The sequence below is a fragment of the Bombyx mori genome, chromosome 6, assembly GCF_030269925.1.
Source record: "Bombyx mori chromosome 6, ASM3026992v2".
NCBI lineage: Eukaryota > Metazoa > Arthropoda > Insecta > Lepidoptera > Bombycidae > Bombyx > Bombyx mori.
Genome location: NC_085112.1, coordinates 12,232,812 through 12,253,488, shown reverse-complemented (window position 1 = coordinate 12,253,488; position 20,677 = coordinate 12,232,812). Strand labels below are relative to the sequence as shown.

The 20,677-nt window shown below is 35.7% G+C and overlaps 1 protein-coding gene across 7 annotated transcripts in view; it reads right to left on the bottom strand.

Moving 5' to 3' along the window:
• The window catches only part of LOC101744976 (peripheral plasma membrane protein CASK), a 219,194-nt gene that overhangs the window by 14,673 nt on the left and 183,844 nt on the right, over positions 1-20,677 (bottom strand). For all 7 annotated transcript variants that reach the window (XM_038011622.2, XM_062669170.1, XM_062669172.1 and 4 more), the window contains 3 exons: positions 1,537-1,728; positions 752-916; positions 260-328 (listed from right to left, as the gene is read on the bottom strand). In XM_038011622.2, coding sequence (XP_037867550.2) covers positions 260-328; positions 752-916; positions 1,537-1,539 — 237 coding nt within the window. In that variant the 5' untranslated portion in view covers positions 1,540-1,728. The remainder of the gene's footprint in view (positions 1-259; positions 329-751; positions 917-1,536; positions 1,729-20,677) is intronic.

The window sequence follows — 20,677 nt, the reverse complement described above, 5'->3', positions numbered from 1 at the left end:
TTACCGTTTTTAACAAGCGTTAGTATCACACTACCAAACTATAGTGTCAGTAACAAAAACTAGTCTTGTTCGAGTGTGGAACTTTACATGTCATTTAAAAAAATATATGCATTTAGTTAAACTAGCCACTACTGAAATCACACGGCTTGGAAATTAACAAGTTTAGAATGCAACCAACATTATTATTATTATTATTTGCATAATTTTAATTTGTTAAATACAGATTAGTAGTAGTAGTAGTAGTAAGTTATTTGTTTACCTCGCAGGGTGGTGGTGCCGAGCGGTAGGAAGGTACGATCTTGAAAGTGACGGAGCCGCGAGCCTCGCGCTGTGGTAACATTAATTTTTGACGTTTTAAAGTGAAAGTTTTGTTACATCGTCTCAAACTTTTTCGTCTGTGTGTTGCATGTCGCGTGACGGTCGGCCGCGATGTAGGGATAAAGTGAAAGGCGCTCGGACTCACTCGTCAGAGCAGCCAAGGCCAATATGGCGGCGCCTATAGTTCGCAGCAGCTGACCGTGTATTGTATAGGCTATTACTCATTTGAGACCAGTGCTCCACGCTATTTTGTTTGTTTTTGTCAGTGTTTAATGCAAATGTTGTTGTTTGCGAAAAAAAATCACTTTTACCGTGGTTTCATAAAACCACATAATCCTTGTTTTTATAACATCACAAACCATTGCTGAGTTTGAATCCATTTCAATTCAAAGAGAAAACACAAAGCGAGCAATGTAACGAAAAGAATACGTACCAGCATTCTTTGTAGTTGAGCGACAGATTGATTTGCGACAGGCGTTCCGTTAATCTCTTTAATCTCGTCACCGACATGCAGCGTCGCCTGGCGATGTATCATACCGCCGTGCATAATACGAGCAACGATGCAACGTCCGTCGTCCGCTAGTTTCAGAGTAATTCCCTGAAATGCGTCCAGAAGCATCTTTGTAGACAGCGCAGAATGAGGCACTAAAAAAGGTATGGCATGTCTAATTTTGACAAAGTATAAAATGCAATCCTCTATTATTATTATTTTTTGCTTAGATGGGTGGACGAGCTCACAGCCCAGTTAAGTGGTTACTGGCATAGACATCTACAACGCAAATGCGCCACCCACCTTGAGACATAAGTTCTAAGGTCTCAGTATAGTTACAACGGCTGCCCCACCCTTCAAACCGAAACGCAGCACTGCTTCACGGCAGAAATAGGCAGGGCGGTGGTACCCGTGCGGACTCACAAGAGGTCCTACCACCAGTAATTACGCAAATTATAATTTTGCGGGTTTGATTTTTATTACACGATGTTATTCCTTCACCATGGAAGTCAATCGTGAACAATTGTCAAGTACGTATTTCATCAGAAAAATTGGTACCCGCCTGCGGGATTCGAACACCGTTGCATCGCTATATACGAATGCACCGGACGTCATATCCTTTAGGCCACGACGACTTCTAAAATTGTATTGTCTTATTGCTTGGTTGTGGCTTTTGAAAGCTATGAAGAGATCTAAATATTTTTTTATAGAAACATAATTGATCAAACCATTGGCTCGTCGGTGTTTTTCTGGAACTGCACGAGGCGCACCCTGGTCACGTTCTCGAATTCGGGTTCGGCGTCGTCTTCCTCTTCGGGCGGCGGTGCCGTCGTGCGACCGTTGACCGGCGGCGGAGAGGCACGCAATGACTCCTCACCGTACACTTCTCTGGCGACCACATCATGCGCCTGTAGAAGGGCCTAAAACAAAGAAACAAATAAATTGTGTGGTGTCGTGGGATACCGGATAGGAACTTCGTTCCTTATTATAAAAATATTAATTTTAAGTTCTATTCGACGTATAAAGAAAATAAAACTGGAGGTTTCGCAACAACCCCCGGGCATTCGGTAACGTGCGAACTTATTGTGGTACACTTCATTCACGGTTGTTTGCATAAGAGTTAGTGTATTGCGCAAACGGACGCTCTGAGATCGTGGTCAATGAATGATAAAAAATATTTTATTTTTTGTACGTTATTACAAAGTTAAGTCGTACACTGTGTGCGTTACTAATAAAAATCTTACGTTACGGACGTTTTTTCCCGGTTAGGGTACCCCCCTCCGCATCGTCCCATAAGGAACTTCGTTCCAAAAAATTGTATTATCTACATACAATTCTCAATAATCAAAGTTTACATTTAAATTCAATATAACGTCCCGACTCAAAATCAATTGAAGCTAAAACGTTGAACAACCAGTCTTAATTCAATTAATTAGCAAATTAAACGTATCCACATTAATTTGGTAATTAAATTCGATTCACTGATCACAAGCATCGCAGAGGAAGAAAGATAATTTAAAATGTTCTCGTCCGATTCCATTTTCCCTTTCATTTAACGTCTGAGTGCTTTTGGCATCCGATTGTGAATGTAAAGTGGGATATACCCAGCGGCCGGGTCGTAATATTGCAACGATACGGTAATCCAGAAAGTGTACTGACGACCGCAACTGATCCTCGGATTTTTAGTTGCTACCGAGAGAAACAAAAAACTCATGGAATATCATGAACGCAGACTGATTTATGATGACTAACGCAATAAACTTGATCAATATTTAATTAATTTTATAGATTTAAGCTTACATACTTTAATTTACCACGAGAATATTTTCTACTACCCGTACTCGCCCGCTTCCCTGGGCATTTAAAATAAACATTATTATTACGGAGGCCAACACTCATATAAATATTAGCCTATCCATCAAGTACATGTATTTTATACATCGACACCAAGTTTCAAGTCAATCGGATACATTGTTCAGTAGTTATAACGGAACATCCGTAAAAACCGCGGTAGATTTATATATTAGTATAGAATAGATTAATCAGACAACGTTTGTATGTTTTTATACGTCATCAACCCAACTATCAAAAATAAGTTCACGGACTCATCAAGTCTGGATATCATTTTTAACCTCTATATGGTGTAACGATACAAAAACTCCAAAAGTCGTTTTGGTGGATTCAAGGGTGCCGGCGACTAAATGATAATAAACTGTTTCTTCGTTCGATTTCTTGTGCTTATGAAACTAAGTTACATACATTGATTGGGTTTCACTTGGGCGGAATTTTGTCTGTCCGTGCATTCAAAATATATATTGCATTACACAGAGTACAACAACCTCTACTATCGTCTACTTCCACACTAATTCCCGCAACGGAAATTTCCATTCAAATGATAATGCCAACTGCAACGGCACTCCCTCCATTGTTTCGCAAAGTCTGACATATCCTGAGTTTTCAACTGTAACACTGTTAATCCTCGTAAAGTGCTAACGTGTTTTGTTTACGCGCACGGGCTTCGTGGAACGCGTAATATATTCTGATGTCTGATTTTCGGATTTACAAACTGTAGTTGCGATGAGCGCGCACGGAAAGATAACAAGGAAATTTGCATAAAGATTGATATTTTCGCGCGTTGTGTATTCTCAATCAATTCATGTTTCGTTATAATTTTGTGACAAAGTTTAAATATAGTTCATTAATTTTTATATATTCATACGTGAAGCAAAAAAGTTGTACCCCTTTTTACGAAAATTGCGCGGACGGAGGAGTATGAAATTTCCCACACTTATAGAGAATACAGAGAAGGAGTGCACATGCTAATATTTTTTTATAATAATGCATAAAAGATACATTAAATCAATAAACAAACATTACACACACTGCCATGTATTTGACACACACACACACTTTGTTTATTGTCAAACTTTAGTTAATGCTTAAAGTCTGTGGTCAAATTGAAAATAGGTTAATATTGTTTATCTTTTATATTATTTGTCTCTAGTGTAGTGTTGGCGAAATCTGTGATTATAGAATTATAAGAAATAGTTTTTGACAATATAACCATAATAATGTTCAAACTTATGATTTCAATTAATTATAGTCGAATTTGGACTACTGCGGGACCACTACTTTTTATGAATATAATATATTTTCTTAGCAATTAAATATTTTTAACTCTATGGTTACTTGATTGTCTATCTAACATAACAAAATGTAACAAGACCAGAATCAAACAACTTTAATATGTGTTAAATAACAATACTATTTCTCAATTGTAAAAAAATAGAAATGCTTGACAATTACTTTAAATTTCCATTTATTTTCTAAAATATTATATTTACTTTCGACTGTTTTTTTTTTTAAATGATTCAGTTATAAATAAAATAAATTTTCTTCTTGCACGAATAAAATATTGGGCATACAAGTCCACAATATTAGGCACACAAACGATCGGAAAACACGGACACGAAATTCGTCGCTGTATCGATACATCGATATCATTTAATATCAGAAACATGCAATAGCTGTGTCGACAAGCAATTCGGTCGGCAGCAAACAAGATGCGCCGAATCGTAATAGAATCGATGACCGCAAATGCTTATCGAAACTTCAGATTAATATCGTTATCCCAGCGACATGGTGAGTCAGAATGTCGTCGTATAAAAATGATATATTTGTGCATATTAAAAAGGAGTTTTTGGTTGATATAACAAAAAAGAAAACAGAAGTTTTATATTATAGACAGTGCATTTGTATACATGATAAACATCAATTGCAATTGTCTATTTACATAATTATATATTATACAGTTATGATAATATTATTAGTAGCGTCCGTATTTACTCACTAGTGGTCCCCCGGTAGTCGAAATTCGCCTATAATTAATTGAAATTATAAGTTTGTACATTGTTATGATTTTATGGTTTCTTCTTCTTCTCAATCGTATCACTCTTGACAGAGTGGTCGTGATCGTCATGTAGTGTTGGAAGGGGCAGACTTGATGCGTCTCACGATGTCGCGCCATCTCTCCCTTTTATTTTACTATAAAAGACTATTATACTTCTATAATCACGGATTTCGCCAAGACTACACTATAAAAATATTTACAAAGACAAGCAATATTTCATGTATTCTCAATTTGACGATAATCTGCACAAGAAAAGTTTGACAATAAATAGTATGCATGCGTGTGTGCGTCAAATACATGGTATGTAGTGTGTGTAATGTTTTCTTTATTGATTTAATGTATATTTTATGCATTATTTAAAAAAAAATTGCATTGTGCACTTCTTCTTTATATTCTCTATAAGTGTGAAAAATTTCATACTGCTCCGTCCTCGCAATTTTCGTCAAAAGGGATACAAAGTTTTTGCTTCACGTATTAATAATATATAGATATGGCAAATCAAAAATAAACCGACAAATGCACTTTAGATCACAACATTTTACCGAAAATTTCGAAATATATTTGACCTAAGCTTAGGCCTTTGTCAATTTGTCGAATGTATTCGATGCAGTGCTATGTTAATTTCTACATGACAACAACCAGGTATCTCTGGTAGTGCAGGCGCTACGAATTCAACAGTAAGATCCTTCGTGTCTCACGTGACAACTTCGATTGAATTTGCATATAGTTTACTTAGCTAACAATGTTGATCTTGTGACGTGTGTTCGGGCATTAACGAATTAAATTGTGACATTATAACTTTATAGTTTAAGTTTGAAGTTATATTGTGCATCTAAATTTGAATGAAGGTCATAATGAAAATATTTGTGCTGTATTAAAAATAGTTAAAACAGATAGCATCTATAGTGAAAATAGATAATTTAATTTTATTGATTTTACCGTAACCTTAAGGAAACAGCGTTGTAGCAGTCAGTTTATTCCTATAATTTCCAAATAACATGATGAAAAGCGAACACTACTCGTAAATAACAGGACATGCTTAAAAACTTGTAGTGAAATCGATCAGAGATTTCCCCGAATGGGTGATAAATTAATTATTATTTCGTTAAATTATTTACTCGTGAGTAAAATAATTATCTGAGTTTTGATTCAAAGTTTAGTTCTTTAGTTTTCTTCTCTTGGTTAACAGTGATGTGGATAAGTTATATTATTTTTAGCTTTTAATGATCAGAGCCCCAGTTGACAGGTTCTTTGAAAACTCTATGACATTGAATAGTTATACGAAGACTTAATGAGAGGATTTTAATCGAAAAGTTATTTTCTTATGCATTTTTAGAGGAACGTTTAGTGCCTTAACTGAGCTTTAAAATATGAATATGTATTAACAAAATGAATGTATTATGGTTATAATATAATAACATTCTTTATTTTATCTTTATTCATTGGAGTATGTGTATTTACATATGAACTTAAATACTATACTAATACTATTGAAATCGTACAAAGCGTTGTTATTATAAACTACTAACAAAGATTTAAAGATGTTATAAATGTTTTATAATATAATATATATATTTCTTACCACCGCCCTGCCTATTTCTGCCGTGAAGTAGTAATTAGTTTCGGTTTAAAGGGTGGGGCAGTCGTTGTAACTATACTGAGACCTTAGAAATTACATTTCAAGGTGGATGGCGCGTTTACGTTGTGGATGGCTATGGGCTCCAGTAACCACTTAACACCAGGTGGGCTGTGAGCTCGTCCACCCATCTAAGCAATAAAAAAAAAATATAAGCATAGAATCGCCATGTACTCATTCAAGAAAGTTTTTCCCGCAAAGTAACATAATCGTATTTTATTCCCCGAGAATTCTTCAAGAAATCTACTTGTCAAAACAACCACGGACTATGTAGAAAAATCCTAAGTGGGATAAAGTAATGAATGTGTCGTATGGAATCCCGTAAGCTTTCCTGCTGTGATGAAAATGAAATTTATTTTCTTCGTCGTATTTCGTCTGTGATTCATTAGTGGCTCTTAAAGCAACATATCCTAGTCTCTACGGGCTAGATTTTTTCACACATATATTAAAATAATATCCATCCGTGTTGCTATTAGCTTGTTAAAGGCTTATAAAGTCTACAAAAAATGTTTTTTTTATTGCTTATATGGGTGGACGAGCTCACAGCCCATCTGGTGTTAAGTGGTTACTGGAGCCCATAGACATCTACAAGGTAAACGCGCCATCCACCTTGAAATGTAATTTCTAAGGTCTCAGTATAGTTACAACGACTGCCCCACCCTTTAAACCAAAACGCATAACTGCTTCACGGCAGAAATAGGTAAGTCAGTGGTACCTACCCGCGCGGACTCACAAGAGGTCCTACCACCAGTAATTACGCAAATTATAATTTTGAGGGTTTGATTTTTATCACACGATGTTATTCCTTCACCATTTTATTTTAGTTTTGTTTCTTTTTATTCCAGTTTATAGCTATTTCGGGGACACTGCAAAATCGAAACCATTATTTTCCCTATTCTATTTCCCTTTTGATCACCGCAGTTCCAAGATTTAAGTATTATATAAATATGAGATAAGCCACTTCGTTTTTTATATCGGCACTTAGGTTCAACCGAATTCTTTACGAGATATTTAAGTGTTTAAAAGTTCGGGTGTCTCTTTTATTACCAACTTATTTTACATATATATTCGTTACAACTTAATATATCGTGTTATTAAACATCCAATAAGCATTTCAAGCTATTGATTTTAATTTTTCGAATATTTAAGAAGATTTTTTTATTTCATTTTCTTTAAAAAAAAGATATGTATTTTGTAAAATATGAAACAATAAATAGTCCAGATATATAATCCCGACGACGTCAGGCCAGTCTCGCGGCTTGACGTCCGACATAACGTAATACCGACCTTTTAACGGCGAAAAACAACTAAAGCCTGCTCGTAAATGAAATTTGACTAAAATATTTGGTGTATATTTAAAAAATTGATTTTTTTTATTGCATATCTTGGTGGACGAGCTCACAGCCCACCTGGAGTGGTTATCGGAGCCCTCAAACATCTACAACGCAAATGCCGCCACCCACCTTGAGATATGAGTTCGAAGGTCTCAGTATAGTTACAACGGCTGCCCCACCCTTCAAACCGAAACGCATTACTGCTTCACGACAGAAATAGGCAGGGTGGTGGTACCTACCAGTGCGTACTCACAAGAGGTCATACCACCAGTAATCACGCAAATTATAGTTTTGCGGGTTTGATTTTTATTACACGATGTTATTCCTTCACTGTGGAAGTCAATCGTGAACATTTGTTAAGTACGTATTACACTAGAAAAATAGGTACCCACCTGGGGTTCGAACACCGGTGCATCCCTAAATACGAATACACCGGACGTCTTATCCTTTAGGCCACGACAACTTGACGAAATGAATTTATTTAATTTTTTTATTTATTTTAAATTTGAATTACAGTGAATCATTGGATTAAAGATATTTTGTCGATTATTTTCTTTAAGAAAAAATCACATCACATGAAATTCGAAAAATAAGAGTCATTTATAAATGAGAAACAGATTACGAAAGACATTGCTGACTGACTTAAAATATTCAAATATTTCTTAACTACCTTTACATTTTCCAAAACACAACCTTGAGTCCATTTTTAAATCACAGTTGATAAATTCGAAAAAAAAAAAAAACAATACTTTATATTAACTCCGGTACGAAATTAATTCTAATTTAGCATAAATTTTAAAACAAGTATAATATCACTTATGAAATAATTTATTAAGCGTTCGTGCTTCAGCAGTATCATGCGTATCTCGTACCATTGAATTTCAGATTTTCTGTAATAGACAGTAGGTATAGCGTGATTTGTGTTCACGACTATTCATTTTTGTTTGTCTCAGATTGTTAATGTCATGAATAACGAGAGCGTTTATGTCTTTTGAAGAAAGATAATAATAAACTTTAATCATATTTACTATCGTTATTATTCATTAGATACCTATACTAATAATCACTAGTAAAATAATCTGTTAAATTTTCACATGATTCTAAATATAAGCCAATTTTGAAAAACAGCAACCCAATAACTTTACAAATTATTAAATCGAAATAAAAAGCGTAGTTTTATTCGTGTAATCTCATAAACGACTCATTGAAGTTCCAAAATCGCTCAAACCAGATGTTGACGAAAATAAACTTCATCTTACACAAAGCAGACAATAAATAACAATATTTTCTTTCTTCGCGTTCGTGTACACTACTTGAACTGTTTGCATGAAAACATAGATTTGTATTCGTTGCCAACACCACAGAGCATACAACGATACTATTCGTATAGCCATCTGTACTCAAGCAAAAAGATGATGCTTACAAAAATATCCATCAAAATTCTCACTTCACTCACCGTCTGTGTTTATCACACACGAATAATAAATGAAGTTGTTTTGGTAGAGAATCATTATGGGGAGTACATTTATGAACAAAAAAATCACTTAGTCGAACAGATTAAGTTTTATCAGTTTATCGAGACAGTTTAATGCTATAATTACCGCATGGTGTTAATGAAAAAAAAAAAAATCGGTTGTCTGTAAAGTCGGTTTACTGACGATAGTTGAACGTGACAATGTCATAATAGAGCAAGAGCCCGCGACAGCCAGACCTTCGTTATTTTATAAAAGCTGAAAGTTTCTCTGTGTATGTCTCCAACACAGGTAAGAACGACTCGCGATTATAGAGTTTCGATTGTGGTTACTTGGGCAGGTAACAGGCAGTAAAGGTATATAAAATAGTACCTTAAATTCGTTAAAGTATAAAGGTTTTTTTTTTTAATATTTACTCCAGAATATCTTTAGAAATCATCATATCCGTTGCCGGACACTTTTTCCAGTTGCTACCCCCTGCCAGACACCCCTAAACTTTAAGAAATTTTAATTATACTTTCGTTATACTATAAAAGCTAAATTTTATATATGTTACTTAGGGACTTATAAAAATATGTTACCCCAATAGCCGGACAGTTTTAGTGGTTCTTACATCTTGCCAGACACATTGAGAGCCCGCTGTAGGTGCGAGCGCGAGGTAGCAACTGTTCAAGCGGGTGTGAGCGAGATAGAGTGCTTAGTCTATTGTGATCTTTTACTGCACATCAGCTGTCGTTTATAGGATTTATCCGTTCTAAGCAGTGATATCGCAAACACATATATCGATCCGCAAACACATGAAGTCAGTGTCGGAACGTTACTTCGATAAGGCTATGCGTCATGATAATCGCCTTATCGTAGCCGCCGCTGACTACTCCTCGAATCCTGATCATGCAGGAGTCAGTCACCGTCGACGCCCTAGACACGTCCTTACGGATCCATCAGATCCAATAACCTTTGCATTAGACGCCTTCAGCTCTAACACTAGGAGCAGGCTTAGGGACCCCGGTAACCGTACTCGTCGAACTCGACAAAGAGTTCGCCGTGCAACCTAACCCATGCATCAGCCCGCTGAGTTTCTCGCCGGATCTTCTCAGTGGGTCGCGATTCCGATCCGGTAGTAGATTCATTCGCGAAGCAATTGCTCTTGAGTTGTTAGGTCTCCTTCGGAGGCGCTCGGGCACTTGTTAGCAAATCCCACCCCTCCTGGCTGAGCCTTTGCTCGCCCACCTGTCCTGGTGAAGCTGGAAAGGCCTCCGGGCCACCAGTAATCTTTCAATCATAAAAAAAAGGATTTATCCTGCGTTCTTCAGGAAAGGAAAATTAAAACCATACAAAACATTTTAAAAATATCCAGAGTACCAGGAAGCTTTCAAAAATTTCCGTAACAGCGAATCAATTGAAAATTTAGATCAACAACAAAACATCTATAATAGAGGTCTATATGCAATGCTTACAATATCCGTAATGTAATTGATATTGATGCTGCTCGACTTCAATTATTCATCGACTCCTATACAGTCTCTAATGTAAACGAAGCTTGTGACCGAAAGAAATTGTGAAATTTTGACGTTAGCAATCTACCACCTTGTAAAAGCGAGCTATTGCAGCAATTTTTGAGATCAAATTCTGTAGTATATACAGGATACATTTGGAATAATGCTCATCTAAAAAATCCAACCTCATATGGAACCGGATAATGATGGCAGGGTATTGAAAGATGACAAACACCAAGATCTACTACCGAGTTATGTTAGAGATTCGCTCAAAACTCAATCAGGTATGTAATTATTATGACAAATTATTGTACATATTTTTTTTATTATTCAAATTGTATAATTTTTCTTAATTTTTTACAGAAACTGATGAATAAGGCGATATCAATATCGCCTTATTCATCAGTTCAATATCGACGACAATGAGGAAAATTATAAGAACAATTAAATATTTTTCTTTGACATGTAATATTTTGTTTGTACTTTATAATATTAAAATAACATTTTTTATTTTCTATAATATTGCTATGAACGTAATAAAATAATTTTTTTATTGGATATCTTAAAAGATCACAATAGACTAAGCACTATCGCGGCGCTATCTCGCTCACACCCGCTTGAACAGTTGCTACCTCGCGCTCGCACCTACAGCGGGCTCTCAATGTGTCTGGCAAGATGTAAGAACCACTAAAACTGTCCGGCTATTGGGGTAACATATTTTTATAAGTCCCTAAGTAACATATATAAAATTTAGCTTTTATAGTATAACGAAAGTATACTTAAAATTTCTTAAAGTTTAGGGGTGTCTGGCAGGGGGTAACAACTGGAAAAAGGGTCCGGCAACGGATATCATGATTTCTAAAGATATTCTGGAGTAAATATTTAAAAAAAAAACCTTTATACTTTAACGAATTTAAGGTACTATTTTATATACCTTTACTGCCTGTTACCTGCCCAAGTAACCACAATCGAAACTCTATAATCGCGAGTCGTTCTTACCTGTGTTGGAGACATACACAGAGAAACTTTCAGCTTTTATAAAATAACGAAGGTCTGGCTGTCGCGGGCTCTTGGGCTATAAGAAAATACGCCTCAGAGCGAGGTAACGCCGCATGAGTCATGTTTTTTCGTGCGTGCAGCCGGCTCCATCGAATTATAAGACGTTGTCACGTCAAAAACTATAAAAAATACACAGATGCTATAACTGATATTAGTATAATCCGTGTAATGTAAATGGTTGTGTTTAACGCTTACATGTACAAAAAGCGCCCATTTATTGTAGTAACTAAACGCTACTCCACCTGTCGTGATCGACATATTTCTTAATAAAAATTATACCAAATTTCATCATGATCCGATGAATGAATTAAAAATGTATAGAAACATACATTTTTATTTATATATGTAGATAGAAGCTGAGTATTTGTACTTACGAAAAAATCTGACTCACGAATTCGTGCAAATAAATCGGTGTAATTCGAAACAGTACACTAACATTTACTCTTCTAATAATCAACGAATTTTCTTTTTGTTTTGTAGACAGCTTTTGACTATATTTAGCGGAGAAACCAGTTTGTTCTTCAAAATGTCAATAGCATAGCAAAAGAAAATCTAAACAAAAATGGATCTTGAAGTATCAGTTATTATGGTCGACTTTCGAATGTTGGGCGAACAACCCAAAGACAATACGAAAGAAAATCTAAACAAAAATGGATCTTGAAGTATCAGTTATTATGGTCGACTTTCGAACGTTGGGCGAACAACCCAAAGACAATACGACCACCAAAGAGTTTACGTTGCAAAATTTCAGTGCGCGTTACATAATTTTGTAATTTCTTGGTAAACAACATCCCGGGAGAAACTGCTAAGCTACACTCGCTCAAATATTATGCACGAACACCGCAACCGAGCATGAGTGTTGCAATAATTTCTTTTTTTTCTTTCTTTTCTTTTATTGCCCTTGTAGGCAGACGAGCATACGGCCCACCTGATGGTGAGTGGTTACCGTCGCCCATGGACTTCAGCAATGCCAGAGGCAGAGCCAAGCCGCTGCCTAAAATTCACTAAAAACTTCCGAGATAAAGCTGGAAACAAATTATCGGACGCAGCTGATGGCCGTGATCTAGAATAAGAGTATATACTGAGCTGTGCAAACCCTTGGAGGAAAGTCGTGGACGTAACCTTTGACTGACCTTGAGCGTTCGGACGTCCGACAGAAATCTGGTTCGCCGGATGTTTTTGTCAGTCGAAAACGTCGGCGGACAGTAGGCGCGGGGTGCGCACACGGGGTACGTAACAGGGAATTACTTTATAATCATACATTAAAAAAGCTTCTTTTTATTTTCTTTCTGGGCAGACAACATAAAGCAGCTGCCACTAATTCTAGAAAGTTCTCACTTTCACTACTCGATATGTTTGCTCGTCTACACTTATTTGTAGAATAGACATTAGAACGCGTCCGCAAGCAGCGTCCCAAAAGATGCACAGTCTTTTGGGACGCACACTTATCAGTCGCGACTGTTAGCCGCGTCCGATAATTTGTTTCCTGCTTAAGACTCGGCACTAGGAAAAAGACGGAACGTTGTTCTTTATATTATTATAGTCAGCGAGCTACAAATTGACTGTTCAGTTCAGCAATTGTAGAAGTTTCTGTGTAGTTTGTTATTAGAGATATACGTTTATGTCAAGGAAAAGTTCTCTCAATGTAGATACGGTATAAGGTTGTATATTTTAAAATGAATAACTGGGGACAAATCACGCACGGCCCCATTAATCAGGATTCGCTGTGTTTATTTGTATGCAAGATTGATACACATACTTATATACATTTAAATATATAGATAATAAACACTCACTCAGACAAAGAGAAAAAATAACCTGTTCATTACACGAATGTTTGTCCGATGTGGGAATCGACACCACGACCCTTGGCACAACAGTCAGGGATTCTAAAAACTGCACCACTGAGTCAGTCGTAAAATAAACATAATAACATAAATATAAAAAAAAATGTGTGGTGTCGTGGGACACCGGATAGGAACGAAGTTCCTTATTATAAAAATATTAATTTTAAGTTCTATTCGAGGTATAAAGAAAATAATTATTCGGGTATACATTTTTTTATTTATAAAAATAAATAAAAATATGTTATTTTTTGTACGTCATTACAAAGTTAAGTCGTACCCTTACATTCGTCGTCGTACATTACTAATAAAAATCTTACGTTACGGACGTTTTTTCCCGGTTAGGGTACCCCTACGCATCGTCCCATAAGGAACTTCGTTCCAAAAAAATTTCCTTTTTGCATACCATTATTATGTACCTTCATTTTTATAAGCTGCCAAAATCGGCCTATTTTCTTAAAGTTTGAAACTCTTTTACACAAAATAATATATTATTTACTACCAAAGATATAAATCACAGGAAGGACGAAGAATAAAAAAAATGCCTGTTTAATATTTTTTTTACGGGATTTCATTTTGTACGGGTCTTAATATAGGGTCAGAGATACCAAGTTCAGTACAAACTTGTTGAAAATGTTTACAGCGAGGGGAGCTTTATAATGGCCTTATTCAGCTCATTCGATTTAACATTACAAAACTAGTTTACTAATGGTAAGAATTCTCATTTAATATTACATATTTTTAACCGACTTTAAAAATGGAGGATGGATATTAAAACACGTACAGTAGTTTTTTACAGACTAACTTTTATTAATATTTTAACACAGTAGGTAGGCACACATATTGTTTATAATTATGTTACCCTACAACAACACCACCACTTAACATAATAATACCAAAAAAAAAGTCAAACACAAATGCATCTTAAGCATGTAACATTACAACACCCATCTTGTTCATAAAATAATAATGTTTATTTTTACTTAAGCTTTTTGTCAATATATCAGCTGGCATTTCATTTGTTTCTAAATATTTTACAACAACTAATCTGTTACCTACTGCTTCCCTAATAAAATGAAATTTGACATCTATGTGTTTACTTCTTCTATGATACACACAGTTTTCAGTTAACCTTTTAGCGCTTTGACTATCATTATATAATTCAATAGGAATATTTCCTCTATCTATTAATTCAGTTAACAGTTTTTTTAAATAAATAGCTTCCTTACTTGCTTCACAAACAGCCATATATTCGGCCTCTGTGCTAGATAAGGCAACAGTTTGTTGCTTCCTACTTTCATGAGAAACTAAACAGCCTGAATAAATAAAACAATATCCAGTGTATGACTTACGATCTTGATTATCTGATGCCCAATCAGCGTCAGCATAACCAGCTATGTCTAAATGATTTTTAACATACAATAAACCATAATATTTAGTGCCACTCAAATATCTCAACACTCTTTTTGCATGTTTCCAATGTGTTTCAGTATTACAGTTATTAAATTGACTTAAGTAACTTATACAGTATGAGATATCGGGTCTAGTTAGAACAGAGAGATACATTAAGCTGCCTATAAGCTGCTGATAAGGGAACTTAGAATGTGTCTTATCTCCTTTCTCAAGCTTTAGATTAGTTTCCATAGGCGTCTCAACATTCTTGCAATTTTCTAAATTAAATTTACATAATAATCTTTCAATAAAGTTTTTCTGACTAACAAAAATTTTATTTTTATGTATCTTAATTTCCATGCCTAGACACTGTCTAAGCTGGCCTAAATCTTTTAACTTAAATTTTTGGCTTAGCTCAACTTTTAAATGTTCTACATCTTTTTCATAATTAGAAAAAATGAAAAAGTCGTCCACAAATAAAGCCACATATGTTTTATAATTTTTTGTTGATTTTATAAACAAACAATGTTCATACATAGACTTTTTATAGCCTAACTCCTGTAAATAATCATCAACTCGCTTATACCAGGCCCTCGCTGACTGTTTTAGTCCATAAATGGCCTTTTTCAATTTCAAGACTTTATCAGCATTAGGTTTACATTCAAAACTCTGAGGCAATTGCATAAAAACAGTTTCATCTAGGTGACCATTCAAAAAGGCCGTCGTTACATCCAAATGGGTTATGCTAAGATTCAAGTTAACACTAATAGCAAATAACAGTTTTAAAGTGGAATATTTTAGCACTGGGGAAAAAGTTTCTTTAAAGTCTATACCCTGTCTCTGGCTGAAACCCTTCGCAACCAACCGTGCCCTATATCTCACTGAGTTGTCACTGTTAAGTTTCTTTTTATACACCCATTTGCATGCCACAATATTTTCACCACTGGGTCTGTCTACTAACTCCCAAGCATCATTCTGATGGAAAGATTGTATTTCCTCTTTCATGGCTTTTGACCATTCTTCTTGTTCTGATCCTCTCATTACATCCTCATAAGTGAGAAGATTGTCGTCCACCTCCTCACTGCTCTGACATATGTTATTGTACCCATACCAGTCTGGTTTCTTCCTAGTCCTCTTTTCCACCTTAATTATTGGCTGCAGATTTTCTGACTTGTGATTCGATTTACTATCACAGAATTCATCTGAGCTGGTGGTACTGGTATCATCTGGTACATATGTAGCATCATCTGTCATGTATGTGCTATTTAGTGAGTCACAAGTGGAATCTTCACTTGTCACAGCACATTTTTGTATTCCTTCTTCACTTGGAATAGTTTCTTTTTCTTCCACTACTGCTTGTATCATATCTGTGTCGTTGATTTTCTCCATGATAACAACATCCCTGCTAGTGGTAATATTTTTTGTTTTTACATTGTACAGCCTGTATCCTTTGGTACTCTCTGAGTATCCAATCAGGATGTGTTCATTGGCCTTCTTGTTCCATTTAGTCCGCTTTGCTTTGGGGACATGGACCATTGCAGGACTACCAAATATCCGTATATGACTTAGATTTGGCTTTTTACCACTCCATATTTCATAAGGTGTTTTCTGAAGTCCTGCTGCCAATGTTCTATTTCGTAAATAGACTGCTGTGTTGATTGCTTCGGCCCAAAACTTTTTATCTAGGCCTGCTTCAAACAGAAGACACCGAGCTCTCTCCACGACAGTTCTATTAAGTCTTTCACACAGGCCATTCTGTTCTGGTGTATGAGGGTTTGTTGTTTGATGTACTATGCCATTTTTCTTCAAAAACTCATCAAATTCTAGCGAACAAAACTCTCCACCATTATCTGTCCTTAAGGCTTTTAGTTTTCTGCCTGTCTGTGTCTCAACCAGAGTTTTGAACTCTTTAAAATATTTGAAAACTTGGTTCTTGGCTTTGAGAAAAAACACAAATGCCATTCTACTGTAGTCATCTACAAAAAGCAAAAAATACTTTGATAGTCCAATAGAAGGTTGTTCCATGGGTCCACAGACATCTGCATGAACAAGTTCAAGCACATTTTCACTTCTCGTACCTTTATGTGAAAATGGCAACCTTGACTGTTTTCCTTCACAGCATATGATGCACTTGGACATATCAATTTCAGCTTTATCCATGTATGATATCCCATCCACAGCACCATTCTTCATAATATTCAAGCTTCTACTGTTAATGTGTCCTAATCTTCGATGCCATATCTCACTAGTCACAGTTGTGGCTGAGCACGCGAACAAACTGTCTGACTTAATGTCCAATTTATAGACTCCATTCACCAGGTTTGCTTTTCCTACCAGCACATTCTGTCGATTGCGTATGTAACAAACGTCTTCTTCGAAGCTCACTTTGTTTCCATTACGAATCATCTGACTTACTGATAATAGATTGGTAGATAAGTTAGGTACACATAACACATCATTAACAGGAATGTTAAATTCTGAATGACCGACAATCGTCGTTATCATCGTGTTTCCTGAGCATTCTACAGGTAATTTGTCTTTATTTGCAACTATTATTTCCCTTACTGTGTGGTTATAGGAAACATTCTGTAAGCAACTCTTTTCTGTTATCATATGTGAGCTTGCGCCTGAGTCTATATACCAATTATTCTTATGAAAACTTCCATTCAAAAATATTGCACTAAATGCATTGCTTTCACATCTATTTTGTATATTTTTACATTTATTCATATAATGCCCTAACTCTTTACATTTATAGCATCGGATTGCTTTATGATTAACAGAACTAGCAGCCGGCGATGACGTTTTTTGTTTAGACCCTTTTTTCTTGTTCCGGTGCTGCCAACCTTTCGACAAAAAGGCATTGTTAGTTGCAGTGTTGCCAACTTCTGAACTCATGTCCAGTAATTTTGACTTGATGGCATCCGTACTGATGGCTAATCCAGAATGTTCAATGGCCATTATCATAGGAGCAAATGTATCTGTTAGGCCCGCTAATAATAGTGAACCGATCCACTCATCAGTGATCTGAAAACCCGTACCTTTAAGTTTTTGTGCAGTGTCGACCATTTGCGTTACATATGCTTCCATTGATTCGCTATCTTCTAATCGAATTGATATTAGCTGACGAAGTAGACTGATGCGACGCGTAAAGCCACAGTCATCGTACAGGGCTTTTAAACGCTTCCACACACCTTGTACTGTTTGCTCGTTTTTAATGTGAACATAAATTGAAGAGTCAATTGTCATAATAAGTTTAGCTTTAGCTTTTCTTTCATCAATAGAACTAGCATCGGTTGATGATTCTAACTTATGAATATCGACACCTTCCAACATCAAAAAATGTTCAGCTGCAAACGCCCACTCGTCGAAGTTTTCGCGACCTTTCAATTTAGGCACGTTGACAATGTAACTTCCAGCCATTTTGTATTATCGTCAAACCACACACACGGTAACTGATTGTCACACACAAAAAAGATTAATTAGGAACGATTTTCACTCTTCTTATATAGTTTATCCAAAAACAGTTCACTGATAGTCCACCAGGGATAGTTTTAAACAAAAAGACTTTATTTAAACACGAAATATAACACTGGGCCCATAACCTATTAAAACACGTACAGTAGTTTTTTACAGACTAACTTTTATTAATATTTTAACACAGTAGGTAGGCACACATATTGTTTATAATTATGTTACCCTACAACAACAGTCCCCAATTCGCCTGTATTAACCCAGAACCTTTTTCTAGAACCGACTTTGATGATTCTTTTGTTAATTTATTTTAAAATTTTCAAGTTAAGGTCTGATCAATGGTTTTTATTTTATTTTTTATTGTCCTTGTAGGCAGAGGAGCATACGGCCCACCTGATCGTGAGTGGTTACCGTCGCATGTGAACTTCAGCAATGGGTAGAGCCAAGCCGCTGCCTACAGTTAAGTACTCTCCAGAAGCCTTTTTTCAAAGAAGAACATGTCATAGCGCCCAGGAAACCGTTTAAGCAAAATTAAGTTTTTGAATTAACCTTAATAATAGCATTTTAATTCACTTAGATTACTTTAATATTCTCCCTAAAGTTATACTCACTTGATTTTTGATGTCGATTTTATTTTTTGTTAATATTTTTTATGATTAGACGAAATCGAAATGTGAAATATCACAAACGACATGTTACCGTGCCCCGATCTATTCAAAATAATTTAAATAGTACAAATAAACTCCACGGCAGCGGTGCGGACCCTAGAACGGATAATACAAAAAGGTCTAAACTATTTGTAGTTCGTAATAAATCAGGGAAAGGATAAAAGGGAACAATAAGTTCAAAGGATTTATGTTATATATTCACTAGTGTAATATGTTAATTTCATTTTCGGAAAGGCATTAACTGCTTCGTCATGTTAAATACTGTAGAAAGAACGTTTTTCACGAAAATAAAAAAAAACATATTTTTATTTTATTTTTAAATATTTGTTCTTGAATTTGGAACATTGTGGAAGCCAAATTTTTATAATAATATACAAAAATTATCGAAGAAGAATAATTCGATCCAAAACCATTAAAAGCATTGTCAAGGGACACACACACATTTCCACGTAAACAAAATGGTGAGGTGAATTTATTTAAGGGTGTTCGTAACGTCCCCTAAGTAGGATAAGCGGTTACAACGTAACGTTATCGCTGTCACGACTCAGGGAAGCAATTGTACGGGTTTATGCTCATTGGGGATTTGCTTTTTCCACACATTCTGTTACAATAAACAAACTATTCGGGTCTTCCGGTCGATAAATTAACCTTGTAATTTTTCAAATTATATTTAACTTCTTATTTGATATTGAGCATCTGTCAATTTTAACATTGAATTCGACATTGCCTAAAAGATAGGATACCCGGTATATGCGTATCGAGCGATAAGATTATGTCGATTTTCAAGGCCTATAGGTCCAGTATCGTGAGAAAATACGTATGTACTTAACAGGTTCATGGTAAAAGAAAGTAATATCGTGTAATAAATATAATAGTAGTCCCCCAAAAACATAAATTTACATGGAACGTATCGTAAGCCCGCACGGGTGGTAGGCATCGGCATCCTTCTTATTTCTGTCGCGAAGCAGTCATGCGTTTCGCTTTGAAAGGTGAGACAGACGTCATACAATTTATTTGAGACTAACGCTTGTGCCTCAAGATGTGTGTCGTTTTTCACGCTATGCTATCTTTAGGCTCCGGCAGCCACCAAACACTAGATGCACTATGAGCCTGTTCACACACCTAAGTAATAGTAAAAAAAACAGATAAATTTATAACGATCTATAGTATAGACTATAAATAATATATCTATAGCACTATTGTTTTAGATTATATCCAGCATAGGAACTGTTCGATAGTGGCTATAGGAATAAAGGAGTATTACGAGTTGTTACGCCGGTAAGAGCAACGCAATTTATCGTCGAACAGCAGAAACGAATATTAAAAGAACTAGTAAAATCGAGGACGATCAAGAAGTGCAACGCCATCTATTATAAAATAGCGGAAACACATATAGAAACAAAGGCCTTAATGAGAATGTTCTCGATAATTGTGGAGGCGTCGTATCCACCATAAAAGCGTTGCAGAGATGACACGAGGGCAGTTAGTAATCGGATCTATTCGAAGCGAAACAACGAACGGATTATCTGAAGCGAGGTGGAAGAAGTGAATTACGAAGTGTAAAGTGTTCTGTAAGTGTTTTAA